The sequence below is a fragment of the Gekko japonicus genome, unplaced genomic scaffold (genome assembly GCF_001447785.1).
Source record: "Gekko japonicus isolate JY-2015 unplaced genomic scaffold, Gekko_japonicus_V1.1 scaffold927, whole genome shotgun sequence".
NCBI lineage: Eukaryota > Metazoa > Chordata > Lepidosauria > Squamata > Gekkonidae > Gekko > Gekko japonicus.
Window position 1 is genome coordinate 408,817 of NW_015169805.1, and position 19,581 is coordinate 428,397.

The 19,581-nt window shown below is 46.3% G+C and overlaps 1 protein-coding gene across 1 annotated transcript in view; it reads left to right on the plus strand.

Annotated features, from left to right (window-relative positions):
- DNAJC3 (DnaJ heat shock protein family (Hsp40) member C3) overlaps positions 1-19,581 on the plus strand; it is a 65,149-nt gene that overhangs the window by 3,037 nt on the left and 42,531 nt on the right. Inside the window, exons 2-4 of the mRNA XM_015417132.1 lie at positions 9,113-9,223; positions 13,675-13,799; positions 16,352-16,426. Coding sequence (XP_015272618.1) covers positions 9,113-9,223; positions 13,675-13,799; positions 16,352-16,426 — 311 coding nt within the window. The remainder of the gene's footprint in view (positions 1-9,112; positions 9,224-13,674; positions 13,800-16,351; positions 16,427-19,581) is intronic.

Genomic DNA, 19,581 nt, shown 5'->3' on the forward strand with positions numbered 1-19,581 from the left:
AGTGATTACAACTGTTGCACTCAGGATACCACCACTTGGGGACCTAGTGGCAGAATACAACGGTGTAAAGCTCTTTGCAACGGTTAGGGACGGAAGGCAGATGTTCGCCGTGTGAACACCGGTAAGTACACCAATTCCAACTGGCACCTATACCGTTGCAAATGCCCCATCTGAACACACCATAGGTTGTTTAGGTTATAAGACTTTGCTCTTGGGATGCATGGTACATATTATAGAGCTACATTTATTTATTTATTTGATGTTTTTCCCCTCTGAGGCAGATACAGGGTGGCTTACACAAGAAACAATAGGTAAACAACAATAAGTTAATAATATAATAAGTTAATAATGTTAATAAGAATAAGTTAATATAATGTCAAATATTAATACTGATGCTTGAGGGTGCGGTGACACTTAAATTCGTGAAGAGTCAGACTTGACTGTGCAACTGAACAACAACTATACACACACACATACACACTCTGCCTTTCTTCTTGTCTCATGGTGGCCATATAGGGTTGCCAGCTCTGGGCTGGGAAATACCTAGAGACTTTGGGGGTGGAGCCTGAAGAGGGTGGGGTAGGTTTGGGGAGGGACTTCAGTAGGGTATAACGCCAAAGAGTCCACCTTCCAAAATGACCATTTTCTCCAGGTGAATTGATCTCTATCATCTGGAGATTAGTTGTAATTCCAGGGAATCTCCAGCCACCACCTGAAAGTTGGCAACCCTACGGAGGCAGGGAGAGAACTGGATTTAATACTGTCACTTCGCTATGGCCCCAAAGCTGTAATCCTACACACTTACCAGAGAATAAGACCTGTTGGTTTCATTGAGGTTTTCTTTTGAGAGTACACGCTTAGGATCACAGTGCATATACCATTAATGGGGAATATGCCTGGCTCAAATAAATAGCATTGCTTCCAAGTGGTAATGGCCAACTTTATATGTTCAAAATAATCATGAGGTAGGACTTTGCCACTTTAGCCTGTAAGTTGGTAGAGCAGCATGTTTTAAACGCTGGTCCACATAAGCTAGTTGTCTACACACAGTGAATTTCTTATCAGGGAGAGGTCTAGGAAAGAATCTTCGCCCCTATTTTGCTAGTTTCTAAGCACAAGAGCACACTAGTGACCACTTATATACATACAGTAGCATGTCAGCTTGCGGTCCCCCAACACAACTCTGAAGTGGTACAGTCCTATTAGGGCTGTATCAGGTGATTATTCTGAATGTGTATTGGCTATATGTTTAACAGGTGTTTGTGTACAACTACAGTTTTGAAGTTTGTCTTTTGAGGCACACACGCATACGGCAAGTAATTTCTAGCTCTATAAAATACTCACTCTGGTTTTGCCGAGATAAAAGTTGTATTTTTATAGCTCCCTCATCGCAAAGCAATAGAGTCTTGTATATAGTCTCCGAAAACACTAGTGTAGCTTTTGCTTTCAGTTTTTACCCAGATAACCTCACTTCATATTTTCGAGGGCATGCATGAGGTAAGAAGAGATTGCGCCGATATAATGTAATTTGGCCTCCAGAGTTTTTATTGTCCCTGATGGTGCGTGAAATGGGGAAGAAAATCACCATATTGGCTGTCAGAGCTCAGCGAGTCTTTTGAACATTTAGAAGGAAAAGTTATTTGGGCTTGAAAATGGCAGCTTGGATTTGGAAGTCAGTGCAAGACACCTAACTGCCACACACACACACACACACACACACACACACACACAAAACACCATTTCCCACACATTTGCCTTGCTTTTTAAATATAACTTGCAAGAAAGTATAGTGAGGTAATGTTTGTTAGCATTGATGGCCCTGTTAAATGCAAAGCACGTGCTTGAGGCCCTCCAACTCAAATGAATTATATGTACTGCCTCCTGGCCGTTTTACTGATCTGAGAGATTGAACTCAAAAAGTGTTTCACTTTTAGAAAAGAGAAGTTACAGACTGTCCCGATAGCTATCATCACCAAGAGAATGATATGCCTGTTTTAATGGCATGGAAAGGCACTTGGGATTATTTTGTATTTTGCCTGTTAATTTAACAAAAAAAATATTAAAATGTTAGATATTTATCTCACTTCCTTGGAGGCAACGCAAGGCTTGCCTCTCTTGCCGTTTTATCTGCTTTGCTAGGCTGAGAGGTAGTGACTGGCCAAAGGTCATCTAGAGAATACTGTAGCTGAGTTCAAGGAAGGGGTTTTATTTTATTATTGTTTCTGGAGGCTGAGATCTGGTCCACACAGGTGTGTATAATGAAAACTTTATCTCGCGCTTGATTATCCAGAAGGCTCGGTTAACCGGCGTTGCCCAGAGGGAAAGCCCCTCCCCCTTAGCCAACGTACCCCTGCATCTTCGGGCCTACACGTGCCACTCAGCGTAATACCTCTGGGTGTTGCTGGGTGTAGCTATTGTCTCCAGGTGAACTGATCTCTGTTGCTTGGAGATCAGTTGTAATCCTAGATCTCCAGCCACAGCCCCGTAGCTAAGGAGTTTTGGGGGAGGGGGCTACCAGCCAATTAAATCAAAGTTGATTAAATTAACTTTGATTTAATTGGTAGAATCTCTAAGGCAGCCCCGGCTGCAACCGAGGGCCTCCAGGTGAGAAGGACAGGCAGGCGGGGTCCTTTGGTGGCGGAAAGTGCCGTCCAGTCCCAGCTGCCTTAGGGCGACCCCCTGGTGGGGTTTCCCAGGCAAGAGATGTCCAGAGGTGGCTTTGCCCGCGCTGGTCTCTGCGTCCCGACTCCCGGGCATCCCCAGGCCCTCAAACGGCTCCAGCTGGACATGCTGAAACCCTCCTCTCTCCTGGTGCCCCACGCTCTCGGTCCGAATCGGGTCCCCCCCAAGGTGCCTAAAACTGTGTGTAAACACCGGCGACTCCCAGTACACGTCTGTGTCCCAATCGGGTCCCCCCCCGGGCGCCTGAGACTGTGCGTAACCGCCGGCGACCCCCAGCACACATCTGCGTCCCAGGAGTCAGGAGACAAGCCTTGCCTGGGTTTCGCCTGACCGCGTGCACAAGGGTCCCCTTTTGGAGAGGCGGGGAGGGGCCGAGCTCTCTTCTGGGGGCTGCGCAGAAGCTCTCCCCCCTCCCGCCGGCCTCCATGCTGCAGCTGCAGAGCTGGGGGCGCCCAAGAGGAGCGCTGCGTGCCTACCACCTTTGGACAGCCTCCAGCAGCAGCCCGTGATGGCACGAAACAGGACGGTCGGTCTCGCAGCTGGGCAGAGGTGGGGGGCAGGTAGACCGCCAAGGGGGTGTCTTGGAGAGGGGCCCGTAAAAACTACAGGGGGGTGGGCCCCATGGGCCCCGCGGTAGCTACGGGCCTGTCCAGCCATCACCTGGAGGTTGGCATTGGCAACTCTTGCTCCCAGGCAACTGACCTGCTTGTCCACTTGCTGAATAGGATAGCTCTGTGGCTTGTGGGGGGAAGATCCCACCAGGCAAAGGGGCTGTTGTGCTGGCATTCCCAATGGAAGAAGAAGAGAAGGTTTTTATACCTCACTTTTACCTTAAGGAATCTCAAAATGGCTTACAATCACCTTTCCTTCCTCTCCCCACAACAGGCGCATTGTGAGGTAGGTGGGACTGAGAGAGTTCTGAGAGAACCGTGAGTAGTCCAAGGTCACCCAGCAGGCTTCATGTGTGGGAGTGGGGAATCAAACCCAGTTCTCCATATTAGAGTCCACCGCTCTTAACCACTACACAACTCTGGGTCTCTGTGGGGTGGTCACCACAGATTTCTCTGGGTATGGGGCAAGGCGGAGTAATTCACACACACCTAAATAATGCTCTTTCAATCCACTTTCAGTGCACTTTGCAACTGGATTATACTGCGTGAAATAGCTCCATTCCTCATGAGTGCCTGATAAGTAAGCGTTAACTGTCTATCACTTAAATTGTCTATACTTGATTACTATACAAGTGGTGATTGGCAGCTGAATATGAGAACTAATCAACTGAAAAAGCATTTCTGTCTGAGGTGACATGAAATTTCCTTCTGTGGTGTTTTACATCTGTGATGGTCCATTCCCACATGCCTATCATTGCTAGTGTTGCAGCATTCAGGCGACAAAATCCACGTTTGAATTATTCTTGGGTAATTCATGGTTCCATGTATGAACTTACTCCAGTATGTTACAGCTGACGTGAGGCAATAATTCAGATTCTGTCTGTATGCGGTGTTTGATGTTGGTGGTTTACTCAGATGTACAAGTCACCGGCTGATGTATATTAAAACCTTTGTCTCAAGCTGTGCTTTCCAAAGAAGTCAGACAGCAACTAGATATGGGGCCTTTAAAGTGTTTTACCCCATTCTTTTGAATCCCCTCTCTCTGGAGGTTGGCCTGTTGAAATTTAGGCACCATCCAAACACCATCCAAACTAGGGTTGCCAACCTCCAGGTCACCAGGCAATAAAAATTAATTCACCTGGAGAAAATGGCTGCTTTGGAAGGAGGACTCTATTTTATTTATTTATTTATTTAATATCCTGCCCTCCCCACATAGCAGGCTCAGGGCGGGTTCCATCATACCACAATGCAAAAAAAAAAAATACACCAGTTAAAACCCGTTAAAGTACATCAGAATTAAAATACAAATTGTAAATTCTGGTACTCTAGAGCCTCAACAGACAAGGTCTACCACGAGCTGGGGTTCCAAATGGTTATTCAGATCTGGGTTACTGAAGGGGAGGCCCAATAAGGTGTGGATGTAGGCCATCTCAGCTAAAAGCCTGGTGAAAGAGCTCTATCTTACAGGCCCTGTGGAACTGTAAAAGGTTCCGCAGGGCCCTGACCTCATAAAGGAGCTCATTCCGCCAGGTAGCGGCCAGGGCTGAAAAAGCCCCAGCCCTAGTTGAGGCAAGATGGACATTGCTGGGATTGGGGGCCACCAGGAGATGCTGATTCGTAGCTCATTGTGACCTACAGGGCTCTATGGCATAATACCCCATTGAAGTCCCTCCCCAAACCCCGCCCTCCTCAGACTCCACCCCCAAATCTCCAGATATTTACCAACCCGGAGCTGGCAACCCCTATGTCTAGATGGTCTTGTTTGTCCAGGCGTTCGAGTTTTATCCCACTTTTTAGTTGGTTATTTATCTTCTGTGGAGCCTGACTTTTGTGTGCTATTTTTCAATATGCTTTTATGTTATGCTTTTTTGTTTTTTTGGGGGGGTGGCGGCGGCGGCTGATGTGCCGTTGCCTTTATGGCTGCTCGGTTGAAGGCTTTGTTGCCAGGCCAGGTTAACTTTACTTGAGTTGGTGGGTTTTTAATTTTTATATCGTGAGCCACTTTTCGTAGCTTCTGGGGAAGAGTCTTATCAGTTTTCTAACTAAATAAGGGTGTGAGTGCATTGGCTTTAAGTAAACAAAGTGAATCAGGTCTGTATATATGCACTGAATGTGAACAATTGCATGAAACATAATCCAGTAACAAAAAACCCGGTTGGGAGCTACAAGCATTACTCTTTGAGTGAGAGGTGGGTATGCAGAAGAGTGATGATACCTGAGAAGAAAAACTTAAACTGCTGTGCAGTGTTTACTGGATACATGTGTAAGTAATGGTTCTGAAAGGAGTAATGATTAGGAATAAGTTTCGGTAGATGTACGAGGTAATGGTTCTGAACAGAAAGGGTAATGTTCCCTCTAAGCTGAGTTAATATGAGCTAGCTCACAGTTTTTTAGCCTCCGGCTCACACATTTTTGTCTTCGCTCAGGAAGGAGGGCTCCAGAGCAAACTAATTTATGCAGGAGCCAAACCGCTCGCTCACAGTTTTAATGCCAGGAGCTCACAAAGGAGAATTTTTGCTCACAAGACTCCACAGCTTAGAGGGAACATTGGATGATAATCATATGTGGTGAAAGTCTGAGGTAAAAGTGGAGTTTTTTCCCCCTTCTAATTATTTTTCCAAAGCTACAGAGTTATAGGCCTCTGGGTAGCCTGCTAACTAAGGAGTGGAGCTGTTTTACAGTGATGTTCTTTGTGACTTCTACAGCAGTTCACCTCATTCATACAGGGGACAGACTCTGGAAGGGCCACACGTCCGCAATCTATAGCTAGGAAGCATTCTTGGCAATACCAGTAAGTAACAGATTGAAGAATCATTCCACAAATATCTGCTCAGTGACCTGTAGCAGATCACTTTGTTCCTTCCCACCTGTTCCGTTTTTCATCAGTTATGCTAGTGATACTCAGTGGCTCTTTGATGTGCCACCTGTAGCTCTTCTGAGCACTGCTTCCCAATGTGTCACCTACCCCACGTCCTGGGAACGTGGGTAATCACTTTAGAAATTGGGGTAATTGCATCGTTACTATGGGCTCAAGATAAAACTTTTAAGTTTAAACATAGCACAGCTTGCCCACAATCATTATATCAGAGTTGTGGATATGTTGGGGTTCTATACATGAGGCTGGGTCAATATGCGCAACAGTGAGTGGTGGGATGGGGCATACCATTTTTGAATACTAACCCATAACACAACAGGGCTTCCAGGCCCCTGGTTGGGGTGGGGGATCCTTCGCTGCTGCTCAGAGTGGTGGTGGTGGGGAAAAAGGTTTTTTTAAAGAGACTCAGGCTGTGATATTGCATCACTTACAGTTTTTTAAAAAAGCGGAAGTTGACAAAAGGTAACTCTAGAAATCACCAAAAGCTCTCACATACGCTGAATAATGTACTTTAATCCACTTAGAATGCACTTTAGAGATGGGGAAGGGCTGTGGCGCAGTAGCAGAGTCTCTGCTTGGCATTCAGAAGATCCCAGGTTCAACCCCTGGCACCTCCAGTTAAAAGGACCAGGCAGTAGGTGATGTGAAAGAACATCTACTTGAGACCCTTTAGAGCTGCTGCCAGTCTGAGTAGACAATACTGACCTGGAAGGACCAAGGGTCTGATTCAGTATAAGGCAGCTTCATGTGTGTTCATGTGTGTGTATTCATGGTTTGCCATGGATTTTGCCATTTCACACACGTAGTAAAGTTCAGTTGTAAAGTGCATTGGAAGTGAATTGGAAGTGCACGATTCAGCGTGTGTGAAAGTGTGTGTTTCTGGCAATTCCTACATCTACATATGTCTAGGTTTTTACTGGAAGTAACACAACAACCTAGCTAGTGTTGTAGCCCCCCCCCCCGGGTATCCCTGCCCCCAGCTGTGCTGCTGGTTGCCGGGCACTGCCTGACAATCCCATGAAACAAATCTCCCAGCAGTGGGGAAATAAACCCAACATTCTCAGAGATGCTCTGGTATAATTTAAAATGTTATTCGTTATTGGTTGTGTGATGTTGGGGTTGGGGCATGCAGTAGTCATGAGGCTCTTTTAATTGATGGGAACTGTGTGCCTCATAGTGAATTTCACTGAGTTGCACATTTGTCACCCACATAGTATTTCATGCCCACACATTGTCAGTACAGGTTACCATCTACACATACATACATACGTGTGTGTGTGTGTGTCACTGCTTTTTAAATTGAAAAATTTTCATAAATGCACTTGACTCTTAATTATCTATCTATTTATAATTTCAATTTATATACAGCCCTTCTCTGAATTCACAGAGCTCAGGGCAGTTAACAACATAGTATAATACAGTTTAAAATCCAAGAGATAAAAATAGGTAAAAACAACCTCAGATGACATAAAAAACAAATTTACAGATTGCCTCACTGTCTTGCAATGAGTGAGAGAAGGCAGAGTGGGGGAAGGGGAGGGCCAGATACGATAGTACCTGTTGTTGTCCTCAACCAAAAGCTTGGCAGAACATCTCTGCCTTGCACGCCCTGCAGAAATGCACAAGGTACTGCAGGGCGTGGATGTTATTTGGCAGAGGGCTCCACTAGGTAGGAGCCAGGGCTGAAAAAGCCATCTGTCCCCAACCTCGGAGAAATGAGGTAAGCCATTGCATGATCTCCTGTGTCGGTGAGGTGGTGGGTCAACAGATCATGGCTGACTGTGTCGAACGCTGCTGTAAGATCTAGCAACAAGAGCAGTGCCAACCCGCCTTGATCCAGTTGCCTGTGGAGATCGCCCGTGAGGGCAACCAACACCTTCTCCATCCCATGACTAGGGACGGCCATGCTGAGCTGGAGTAGCTGCACGGAGTGAAATAGCAAGTTTAATAAAATGGTAAATAAAGCAACAAAAGTAGAAAAGTAGCTGTAAAGAAGTGCTATCTAACATAGGGTGAGGAGTTATCCTCTTTGCACTAGTTCCCCAAGAGATTCTGGATGCAGGAAAGTAAATGTTATAAACTTGATATTTCAAAGTTCATCTTTTGTATGCCCGAAACCGGTTTGAACCGCAGTCCAAAAGCTGGGATGGGATGGGAGGGATGGGTCTCTTATTTCCAGTTTCTCATGAATTTTTCTTTTTGATTGCCTGTCAGAAAAGACCTAACACTTCTGTGGTCTCCCCCACCAATAACTTATCTAGGTACTTTACCCTGCTTTTTTACCTAATGGGGATCCAAAGCGACTTACATAAGAACATAAGAGACGCCAATGTTGGATCAGGCCAAAAGGCCATCCAGCCCAACACTCTGTATCACACAGTGGCCAGAAATACCAGTGCCATCAGGAGGTCCACCAGTGGGGCCAGGACATTAGAAGCCCTCCCACTGTTGACCCCCCCAAGCACCAAACACCCCCCCCTACAATTTAAGTGGGAAGAAAATACAATAAACCATACTCCTCGGAGCCATCCTGGTACGTAGCTCTTTCCTCGGATCTGATCCTCCTTCCTTTCCTCCTCTCATAACAGCCTCCAGGGCCAGTCCAGAACCAGAACTCTCTCACTCTTCTGTGGTCAGCCCATGTTTCTTTTCAGATTGTCCCCCTATCGATGGCTCCCAGCTGGCGGGACCACAGGCCAAGAGCACTTCAGTCGTTCTGTGGATCTTGCCAAGGGCTTGTGCCTCTGGGCTGGTTCAGGCTTAGGGTAGTTTTTGAAAATATTATTTGGGGTGGGACATCCCATGCTCAGCTGCAGGTCTAACACAGTGAGCTGCTGACCCAGTTTTCCTCCCTTCCTCGTCTCTCTTAACTTTATGTTGTCAAAGAAAAGCAAGGCAAATCACAATTCAGGTTACTGACATCATTCTTGTTTTCTTTCCCCAGGGGCAGAATGTGGAATAAATGCAGAAGTAGAAAAGCAGCTCGAAATGGGAAAGAAGCTGTTAGCCGCCGGACAGCTGGCAGATGCTTTGTCTCACTTCCATGCTGCCATAGGTGAGTATCTGAAGGTCACCAACAATATCTGGGGTTTCTTTTTCTTCGCAGTGGCTTATGTCTCCCATAGAGATGGGCAACTGGACTCTATAGGACTGTTACTCAGTGATAAAAAATATTCTTGGCCTTTCTGTCACATCCCAATTGCCGGTGCCTTAGCATTATAATAAGTTGATGTAAAGTTGCTTCCTATGTTCTATGTTCTTAAAGTTCTGGAACACTGGAGGATCATGTGTATTCTGTCAGTCTTTCTCCTTTGGTGAGCAGGGCATTCCACTAAACCTGTAACCCTGGACATGGTTTCTCCTCCCCAGTTGCAACAAACCTCAAGCACCCCTAATGACTGCCTGACACTTTCATTATTTCATTTTATTGTGTAGTGTGTGTTTTATCCCACCCCTTAAACAAGTGTACCTGTTTCCCCCTGCCTTCATTATATCCTCACAACAAGTCCCCCTTAAACAAGTGTACCTGTTTCCCCCCCACCTTCATTATATCCTCACAACCTGTGAGTTGGGTTGTGAGAGAATGACTGGCCCAGGGCCACCCCGTAGGTTTTGTGGCAAGAGAGGATGCGAACTTGGGTCTCCTTGGTTCCTAGTCCAGTGTTCAACTTCTAAACCACTACACGACACCGGCTGTCCAAAACTCGTAGCCTGTTATTTTTATGTCTTTCTTCCTCACTGGTGAAATAGAGATTGTGAGCTCCTTGGGACAGGAACCAACCATACGAAGGGTCATCTACCCTGAAGAGTCTGTATAATAAATAATAAAGCCATGGACTTGGCTGCTCACAAGAACTAGCTGGTTAGGACTGCGATGCAGTCTGTTCTACCTCAACGGTGGTTATTCCTCGAGTTTCTGTAAATGAAAGCGATATGCTCTTGGCAGTCACGTTAGTTCTCAGTGAGCATTTTCACGCTTGGGTAGTAAAAGCAGGTTGGAAATCATCAGTGCCGCGATGAGCAGTCTTGGTTGTGCATTCTATGAGAGTCTTTTGTCATGTTCGATAGACTTTACTTTATTGGGCACATTTAGTACACAAGTGCACAGCTGCATTCCTTTGGTATGTAGGTAATGACCCCCTGCAGAGAAAGGGTTTTTTGTTTGTTTGTTTTCGTGTATGGCACATATCTTTTATTTCGGATGCTCCCAAGATCTAGATAGGGCTCAAGTCTTGGAGCAACGTGCTGAGGTTTCTTCCTGAAGTTGCTGAACTTCTTTCTCCCAGATTTCCATTCCCATCTTTTTCTACAGTGTTCTTTTGGCCGTGTAAGTTGAATGCATTGCCTTCTCCAGAGGATGCGAGTGACCTAGGGCTTGTTCAGGTATCTGGCCTTAACAAAGGTGCCTCTGGACCACAATTAACATCCTAGGCCATCTTATGCAGGCCCAGGCCTGTGTCCTGCTTTGAGCATTCAAAGTCCAGAGGAGACTTGCCAATCCTGGCTTAGAATATCCATGGAGATTTGGGGATGGTGCTTGAGGAACAGCAGGGAGAGAAAAATGAACAAACAGGCCAGTCTGACAGTGTGAACTCACTTCTGGGGGAAACCCGGAAGTGATGTCACTCCTCTGTAGGAATCGCTGGGAAAGTTGTGATTTTACCATGGAGTTTCTGGTGATTCCTAGACAGGACTGACACCACTTCTAGGTTGTCTGGGAAGTGATGCCACTGATGGTGCCCCCCATGTTCCTGCCTCTCCCATCTCGCACTGGTTGCCAAACTTGGCAACCCTTATGCAACCCCATGTTTGCGTGAAGGAAGAAGAGTCCATTGTGTGACTACTCAGGACTAAAGAAGCACCTGAGCTGTGTAGCCCCTTTTCAGTGTTTGATTTTGATACTCCAAAAATGTATAATGGGAGCATGCGCTATGCACAGTTTTCCTGACACATGCAGCCACCATTTTATGCGAATGGGGCAATGCATATACTTTCCACGCAGCACTTGCATTTCCATGCACAAATGCATTTCCGCAAAAATCTGGGCTTCTGTTCATGAATATTAAAGGAAAATATGGACCTTGCCATGTGCACCTAAAATGCCAACCTCACATATTGGGAGGTTCACACATTACGCGTGCTCGAAAGGCCAAAATTTAGCCATCTGAAAAGGGCTGCTCTTCATGGAGACGCTGCATGTCTTTCTTTTCGTGCACAGAGATTTTCTCCCTACTGGGGAATAAGGCTGCGTGTGAAGAGGCAGCTCTGACTTTCCTGGGAGTAAATTTGATGGGAGCAAATAGCCAGCGAGCAACAAGAAGGCTCAGTTTCCTTAGAACAGCGACACCAGTGTAGTAATGAATGCTCAAGATGTTTGTTTTTACTGTTTTGAGATTATTTGCTGTCTCCCCTCCTAATGACTCCTCTCCCTCCCGCCCCCAATTTTACCCCTTTGATAAGGACGCTCCTGGAATGCTGCTGATAAGCTTTTCCATCTCTTAGCCTTCGCTACGTGCCGTGATGATTTTCAGAATTGTTCTTAGCCACAATTTGTTAAACCTGAGCTTGATCCTCCCGATTTACCGAGCGGAGGCATCAGCACATCCATTTTGTGCAGCAGAAAAGTACTCGGGCTCTAAATCTTGAGCGGTTTTTATGTCTGCGATAAGAAGTTTGAGTTCTTTTTAGACACGAACAGATAGGTGGGCTGACTGAGCGTGTGCCGGATCTGTGATCCTGCATCTCTAATCTCAAAGCCCAGATCTGAGGCGGAGGGATCGATTAGTCTTGCAGGTCTTTTCCATTCCGGATGTTCCCAATCTAAAATCAGCAGTTTTGTAGCATATTTACTCTTGCTTTCTTTTCTGTGGGTGAAATTTGAACAGCTACTTTTCAGGAACTGAGCAAGTAGCCAAGATTTTTTTTAAAAGAGAGAATCTGTTGCCAAAAATGTTATTGTCTGGCCTAGAAACTTCCCTTACCAATATAGCAACTTGAATGTTCCTTTCTTTGTGGGTGTGGAGACTGTTCTTCAAAGACGAGTCCCTCTGAGCATGTACCAAATGCCTTGTGCATCACCGTGCAATTGTAGGTATTAGGCAGCAGGCCTCCTAGAAGGAAGCATGACTTTCAAGAAGTATGGTTTCCGATACCGCAGGGCTCTTTTTGTAGATAAAGCCCAGCAGGAACTCATTAGTATAATAGGCCACACCCATGACAGCACAGCTCATTGGCATATTAGGCCACACCCCCATGTTACCAGAAGTGTGCTCATCCAGCCACACCTACCTTTTGCTTCTTATTCTGCTTACCTTGTTTGTTGTCAAAACCCAGGGCCTTTTTTTGTAGCAGGAACTCCTTTGCATGTTAGGCCACACACCCCTAATGTAGCCAATCCTAATGCGTTTCTGCTGTTGGGTGTGGCCTATTATGCTAATGAGTTCCTGCTAGGCGTGGCCAACTTGGAAGCCAGCCAGAACTCCGTTCCTGTGCGTTCCGCCCCAAAAATAGCCCTGCCGATACCTCTTAATTTTTTCAGGTGCGTGCTGCATTACCTCCTCTCTTATACTACCTCAAGCATGGGTAGCCGTGTTAGTCTATCTGTAGCTGTAGAAAAGAGCAAGAGTTTGGTAGCGCCTTAAAGACTAACACCATTTGTGGCAGGGTCCCGTCTTCATGAAAGCTCATGCCCTGCCACGAATTAAAAAGTGAGCCAGTTATTTCAGCTATAAATTCAAACACCCAGAGAAACCCTGTTGGGCTGTTGAGCTGCCAGGAAATCCATAACCAGTAAAGCCCTATTAGATTCAGGCGGGTAGCCATGTTGGTCTGAAGCAATAGAACGAAGTTTGAGTCCAGTGGCACCTTTAAGTCCAACAACTTTAATTCTGGGTATAAGCTTTTGTAGACTCAAAACTTCGTTCAGTAAAGCCCTAGGAGGCCGAAGACAGTCCCGTAAAACTCTCATTGTGTCCCGACTAGCAGATTGCAACGGAAGCTGAGTTGGGCTTGGCGGTTCGAGTGGAATTGCTGGGCACGCTTAGAAGAACTTTCCATTGCTGATCGCTAGTGAGATGATTATTTGGTCTTCTGTAAATGAGAGACGCAGGAGCCAGGAGACCGCCGAGTAGCAAAATGTAAAACAGCCTTCCAAACGCAAGCCTGCAGTTTGCGATAAAAAGCTTTAGCAGGTCGGGGGGGCGCCTGACTTCACTCCACAGCTGGAATGCACTTAGATGCCCACCTTTTGAAGCCCTTAAATATAACCTGGGAGCTGAAATTGCTGCAAATATGCATACGGTTTTAAAAGGTTCATTAGCATTAATACATGCAAATACATGCCATGTGAAGTATGACTGTCATATGAAATACTAATTAAAGGTAGGTGTCACGCTGTTTAAAAATTCTGGTAACGGTGCTATTATTCCTCCTTATTGCTTGCTTAGCTGTATCCAAAGATTTGGCTGGCTTGAGGCACCGTTCTGATTGCTCCTTCTTCACTTGCAGAAGGGGACTCTGATAACTACCTTGCCTATTACAGAAGAGCCACAGTCTACTTGGCCATGGGCAAATCTAAAGCCGCCATTCGTGACTTAAGCAGGGTGGTTGAGTTAAAGCAGGATTTCACATCGGTAAGTAAGGCTTTCTAAAGATTCCTCCGGGGTGATGGGGAATGGCTTTGTGTCGGTGGTGTTTTTCTGTCTGTTGTGTTGCTTTTTAAATGGGAGTTTTCACTAAGTGGCACAATCCGATGGAAAACTTTTATCATCCCATAACTTGGAGTGGTTAAGATGTGAGCCTGGATTCTAGCAGCTGTGCAATACAAAGAGGTATATTAACAGGGAAGGCGTTCTTTTCAAGCCTGTTAAACGCTGTTATGCCAAATGGTACATTGATGTTTTTAATATTAATTGTTCCCGAGCCTTGACTCCAAACAGAGTTGCATGTTCTGTCAGTGGAGGGCACTGATGGTGGTGGATGTTTTTGGTGGGTTCTGCTACCTCCTCAATCCTTTCTGACCCCAGAAAAACTTATTCTCAGGGTCGTGGGACCTGTGTGAACTAACCGCTCCATAAGTCGGGAGGCTGTAATGGGGAGGGGGAAGGAGATGAAATTGCCTGTTCTGTCTGTGCTGCTTTGTTGATGACAGAGGGGAAAAAGAGCGCTTTCATGCCCCCACTTCCTCCTCGCCGTTGCAGCCAACCCTGGGAATAAGCTGTGCTTTCTTTGGGGGGTGGGGGTGGGAACGCAGGAAAGATCTGTGCTCCTTTAGTTTGTGGGTTGCCGCTTCCAGCCCTCTCTCTCACTCTGAGTTCCCTGTGTAAAATGTAGGAATGCTTTGCAATTTAAAAAACTAATAGAATTTGGGCCTAGGGTTGCCAGTCCCCAGTTGGGGGCAGGGTATCCCCCGGTTTTGTGGGTTCCTGCCCGCCGCTGGCCAGTGGGAGGAAACCCCCCCCCCAACAGCAACAGGGGCCCTGGGCACACAGGCCGGATATCGCCGGGGGGGAGTCGTGGCTAATTGCCCCGGCGCAGTTTGATCTGCGATTACGCGATCAGACGCGCCAGCGGCACAGCACAGGTCCTTCCCTCAGCGTCAGCGGGTAATCGAGGGACCGGAGGGGAATGCCGCACGCCGGCGCAATCACACCACGGGCGTCTAGAGGCAGCCCGTGGCAAACGTTTACTAGTACCTTGGAGGTACTAGTTTTTAAATGTGCATTGTCGGCGGTAAGCCACGAGTGCACCCCAGATGTTGGGGTGTGATCGCGCCCGGATAATCCGCCCACCTTCTGTGCCTCTCCCGCGGCAACTTTTCCGTGTGACCAGGGCCATAGTGTAGCAATGTGCCTATGTCACCAGGAAGTTATGTCAGGATGTCGGGGAGGGGGCGACACTCTGGTCTTTGGGCAAAACTCTATGGTTTGAGGGCAATTTTACCATAGAGTTTTGCCCAAAAAGCAGAGTGTTGCCCCCAATATGCCTACAGCACTTCCAGGTGATGTAAGTACAGTGACGTTGGCACGTCGAGGGCGACACGTCTGGCTCCCAGAGCGTCCCCCCACCCCCTGCTGGCATCTTGAAGGGACATGGCAACCCTATTTGGGCCAGTTCTGAGCCTATATATGATCTAGCTCCATAAGGTGCCCCCTCACTACCAGGTCAGCCCGTAAACTCTTTGGGCCAGGACGTATCTCTTTTGTTTAAGTTAAGCTATAAAGAGCGGGCACCCACACCAGCAGTGTTATCGGTGTTGGGAAATTCTCCATCAGGTTGCTTAGAGATCTGATGTTCTTAACCGCTTTGACCAAGAAAACTACTCCCTCCCCCATGGCACCTTTTAAAACTAGAGAGACAGTTTACGTATCTTAGTTACACATCAGAATTTAGGATAAAAAGTAGAACGCTTATTTATTTAATCAAATTTTTAGGCTGCCCTTCCCTGCAAGCAGGGCTCAGGGCGGCTTACAACGGAAAGGAACCTACAGTAAATTACTAGAAGTTAAAATCCTACAATAAAATACATAGTGCATACATCAGCAATAATTCAATCCACTCCAAGATGGCAAGAAAATTTCAGATTTCAGAAGCCTCGGGGGGTGGGGGGACGGACTTGCAGTAAATGGAGGGTTTGAGTGTGCCAGACTGTCACTTTAGATAATTGGGATATTCAAGCCAGAACCTGGACTCTTCTAAAATCTGCATTTGTTTATTTTATTTTAATACAATATGTATGTCCCACCTTTCTTTGTGGCTTGAGGTGGCTTACAAATCGACAATTAAAAACATTAATGATGGGGACCCCCGAGACTAGCTGGGAGGAGGATCAGAGGTTGCCTATCGGAGGAGGGGGTCAGAGAAAATCACACACACCCCAAATGTAGGTGGGATCCTAGCCCAGGTATTTTTGTGAAGCTGTAGTCTGAAGGAACCCGCAAAGAAAAAAAAATAGCTTGTTTATGGATCTGCACATTCATTTGCAGTGATGTTCTAACAATTTGAATTTAAAATCCAGAGAACGTTTGTCTTGGTAAAATTGTAGGGTAAGAAAGAATAGAACATGTGGATGTAAGCAAGAATGCAGAAAAACAAACATTCCGTGCTTTTAATTGCAAAACTCTGTTGAATGTATTCTTCACTTTAAAGAATCCTGTGTATTACAGAACTGTTTCCTGTATTTTAGGCAAGGCTGCAAAGGGGACAGCTGCTTCTTAAGCAGGGAAAGTTTGATGAAGCAGGAGAGGACTTTAGAAAAGTGGTAAGTCCGGTGTGTCGTCAGTGGCTTAATTACAAGCAGGGCTCTGACCTATGAAACAGACACAAGGGTGATGTGGTACAGTGCACCTTTTCACTGGGGCAGCTCCTGAGTTGTCTGTCTGGTGCATTTTGGAGGAAGATTCCATAGGCTGTAGCAAATCCTCCAATTTAAGAGACTTTTCCACCAAAGGAGCAGCCTCTTTAGCTGAAGCAAGGCTTCAAATTAAGAAGAGCCCTGTTGGATCTGACCTAAGGGTTATATATACTTGTTCTATTGTGGCTAGTTGTGTTTAGCAGCTCATGAAAACATCAGACTTCCCCTACTGTGTGCCCTGGCCCCGGCAAGTCATATTTGGAGGCATTCTGTCTCTGAATCTGGACATGCTGTTTAATTAACTGGGTAATAGCCATTGGTAGACCTAGCTTCCATTTGTCTAACTGCTTTTTAAAGCTGTACAAGCCTGTGTGCATGGATTACGCACTGTGGAAAGAACCTGGTGTTCTTGTGTGTGTGTGTGTGTGTTTTCTTTTGCTGCACAAATTCATGTGTACTCGTTTTCTCCATACCATGCATTGTTTTATATAGTGGCTTGATATGTACCAAAACGCATTTGGAGAAGATGATGTTGTTGATTTCTGAATCGCCCAACCCTGCAAGCAGACTCTGGGCAATTTGCAGCATTAAAACAGCTAACAAACAATCAACGTGATAAAATTATTACAGTGCACTAATAAAACAACCATGAGATGGAGCCAACTTGTTTTTAGAATGTGTGGAAGTTGCTAATCTTGCTGATTGCAAATTTGAGAAAAAGGTGGGAGTAAGGAAACTTTTAGCTAAGAGTATTGGATAGAAGTGTGATAAGTAATCGAAAAGAGGAAGGAAACATAATAGTTAAAGACAGATTACTGTCTCGGTAAAGTTAATTATGTTGGAATCTTTGGGACAAGTTAGTCATGACATAAGTGAAAGTAATTTTCATTGAATCAGGGCCAAATAGGGTTGCCAGCTCCTGGCTGGGAAATACCTGGAGATTGTGGGGGTGGAGCCTGAGGAGGGCGGGGTTTGGGGGAGGGACTTCAGTGGGGTATAATTCCTTAAAATCCACCTTCCACAGTGGCCATTTTCCCCAAGTGAACTGATCTCTCTCGCCTGGAGATCAATTTTAATAGCAAGAGATCTTCCAGTCACTGCCTGGAGGCAGGCAACCCTAGGGCCAAAACAGAGAAGCAAGAGCATGGCTCAGTAACGTCTACCATAGATTTGTATTCAGGTGAACTGTAGGCTGTGAATTCTGTGTCTGATTAAAATATATATATAAATGTTGGGTTTTTCCCAGTCACATATTTCAGTTTTAATGTTTAAAAACAGTGGATTCTTGGATTCCTTTCATAGGTCTTGAGGATAATCCATCTCTTTTTCCTAGTGTAAGATGTCCGCCAGCCCTTGGCGCTGGTGCTTCTAAATTAGGTTGATTGTGAGTGAGCCGCTCTAGGCAAGGATCCCAGGGTGCAGGCTCTTAGTATACACAGGCAGAGAAGGCCTGTAGTCCACAACCAGTTGGAAATGTCTGTGTTGCATACCCTGTTTTCCCGAAAATAAGACCTACCCAAAAAATAAGCCCTAGCAGGATTTCTATGCATTTGTGGTATAAGCCCTAGTGTGTCTTCTTCAGAAAAAATAAATATAAGACAGTGTCTTATTTTCGGGGAAACACGGTAGCAGCACCCTTTCACGGATGCCAGGCGGGTTTTATGGGTGCGATCAAACGGGCACATCTGGCAAGCGTTGTGCACCCGTTGCCAACCCGTCGCGTCCGGCCGAAGATCCGGAGTTAAAAGGTACCGGAGAAAGTCCACTATCTAATGTTTGCGACGGGCCGCAGACGGACGCCCTCCATCTGATCGCTCCAGTGCGCTCCCCTCGCTGCATTGAAGCGCGCCGGAAACGTGCGCCGACGAAACGAAACCCCGATTCCCCGCCATCGCATCTGATCGCGTCTGGGCAGGTCAAAGTGCACCGGCGCAAAAGGCCACACCTCCCCCCTGCATTATCTGGTCCGTGTGACTGGGGCCACAGACTATTTTGCCTATGGTGTTACCCTCGTTAACTATGGTTCTGTGAATGTTTAAAAGAGACAGTATTTTATAGGACAGTTCAGAAAACCTTCAGGAATTGTAAAATGGCTGACAAGTAAAACTGTGGCATGGTATCTTTCAAGCAGGATGAGTCTGTTGCTTGCAACATAATTCTAGCCCTCTAGAAGTAAGGAATTAAAAAATGGTGGCCGGGCTTTGTCAACCAGTGTTGCAGCAAAGCTATCAAGTTTGGTCGTATGGATGATAAATCTTTTTCTTGAGTGCGGAATGCAAGGCAATCCTTTTCCTTATCAGATGTCTTCCGGAAAAGAGTATGAAGCAAAAACATGGTTTAGTAGGAATGTTTGAACCAAATAAGTAAATTGGTTTGCTAAATTGAGACACATTTCTTTTATTACTAGTCACATGTGGTAGTGCCACATCTTTACATGGGCTTGGATCCACCAGAGTATTTCTGCAAATACAGGTATTTCTACCTGCAGAGAACAATCTTCTCGCCTCCCTTCCACAGCTGGGACTTCGGGCTGTAGCGGAAAGGGGGAGGAGAAAAAGCCACATTTCCCTTGCAGAAATCCTTCCATCTGCAGAAACACCACGGCAGATCCGAGCCAGGATGGTATTTTCTATATAATTTCTTTGGTGGCATGCTAGACTGCCACTGAGCTTCTAGTTCAGGTATGATTATTGTGGAGGTGCCATTGGTGTGGACTGGCAGCTTTATTCTGGCTGATGTATATGCAGCCACCAATATTTTGTTGTCATGGAAATTATGGGTTGTGGCTAGGGCTGCCAGTTGAGCTCTGGTTTGGGAAATACCTGATGATTTTGAGAATTGAGCCTGAAGAGGGTGGGGTTTGGAGGGGGGAGGGACCTCAGCTGGGTACAGTGCCATTAGGGCTGCCAAGTCCCCCTGGGGGGCGGAAAAACCCCCGCCCCAGAGGCCCGTTCCCCAACGCCGGGGAATCGGGCCCCAGGGGGAACCCCGCCTCAGCATGCGCGTCACAGGGAAGTGACGTTATGACGCTGGGCACGCTGGGGGCGGGGCCACGGCCATAC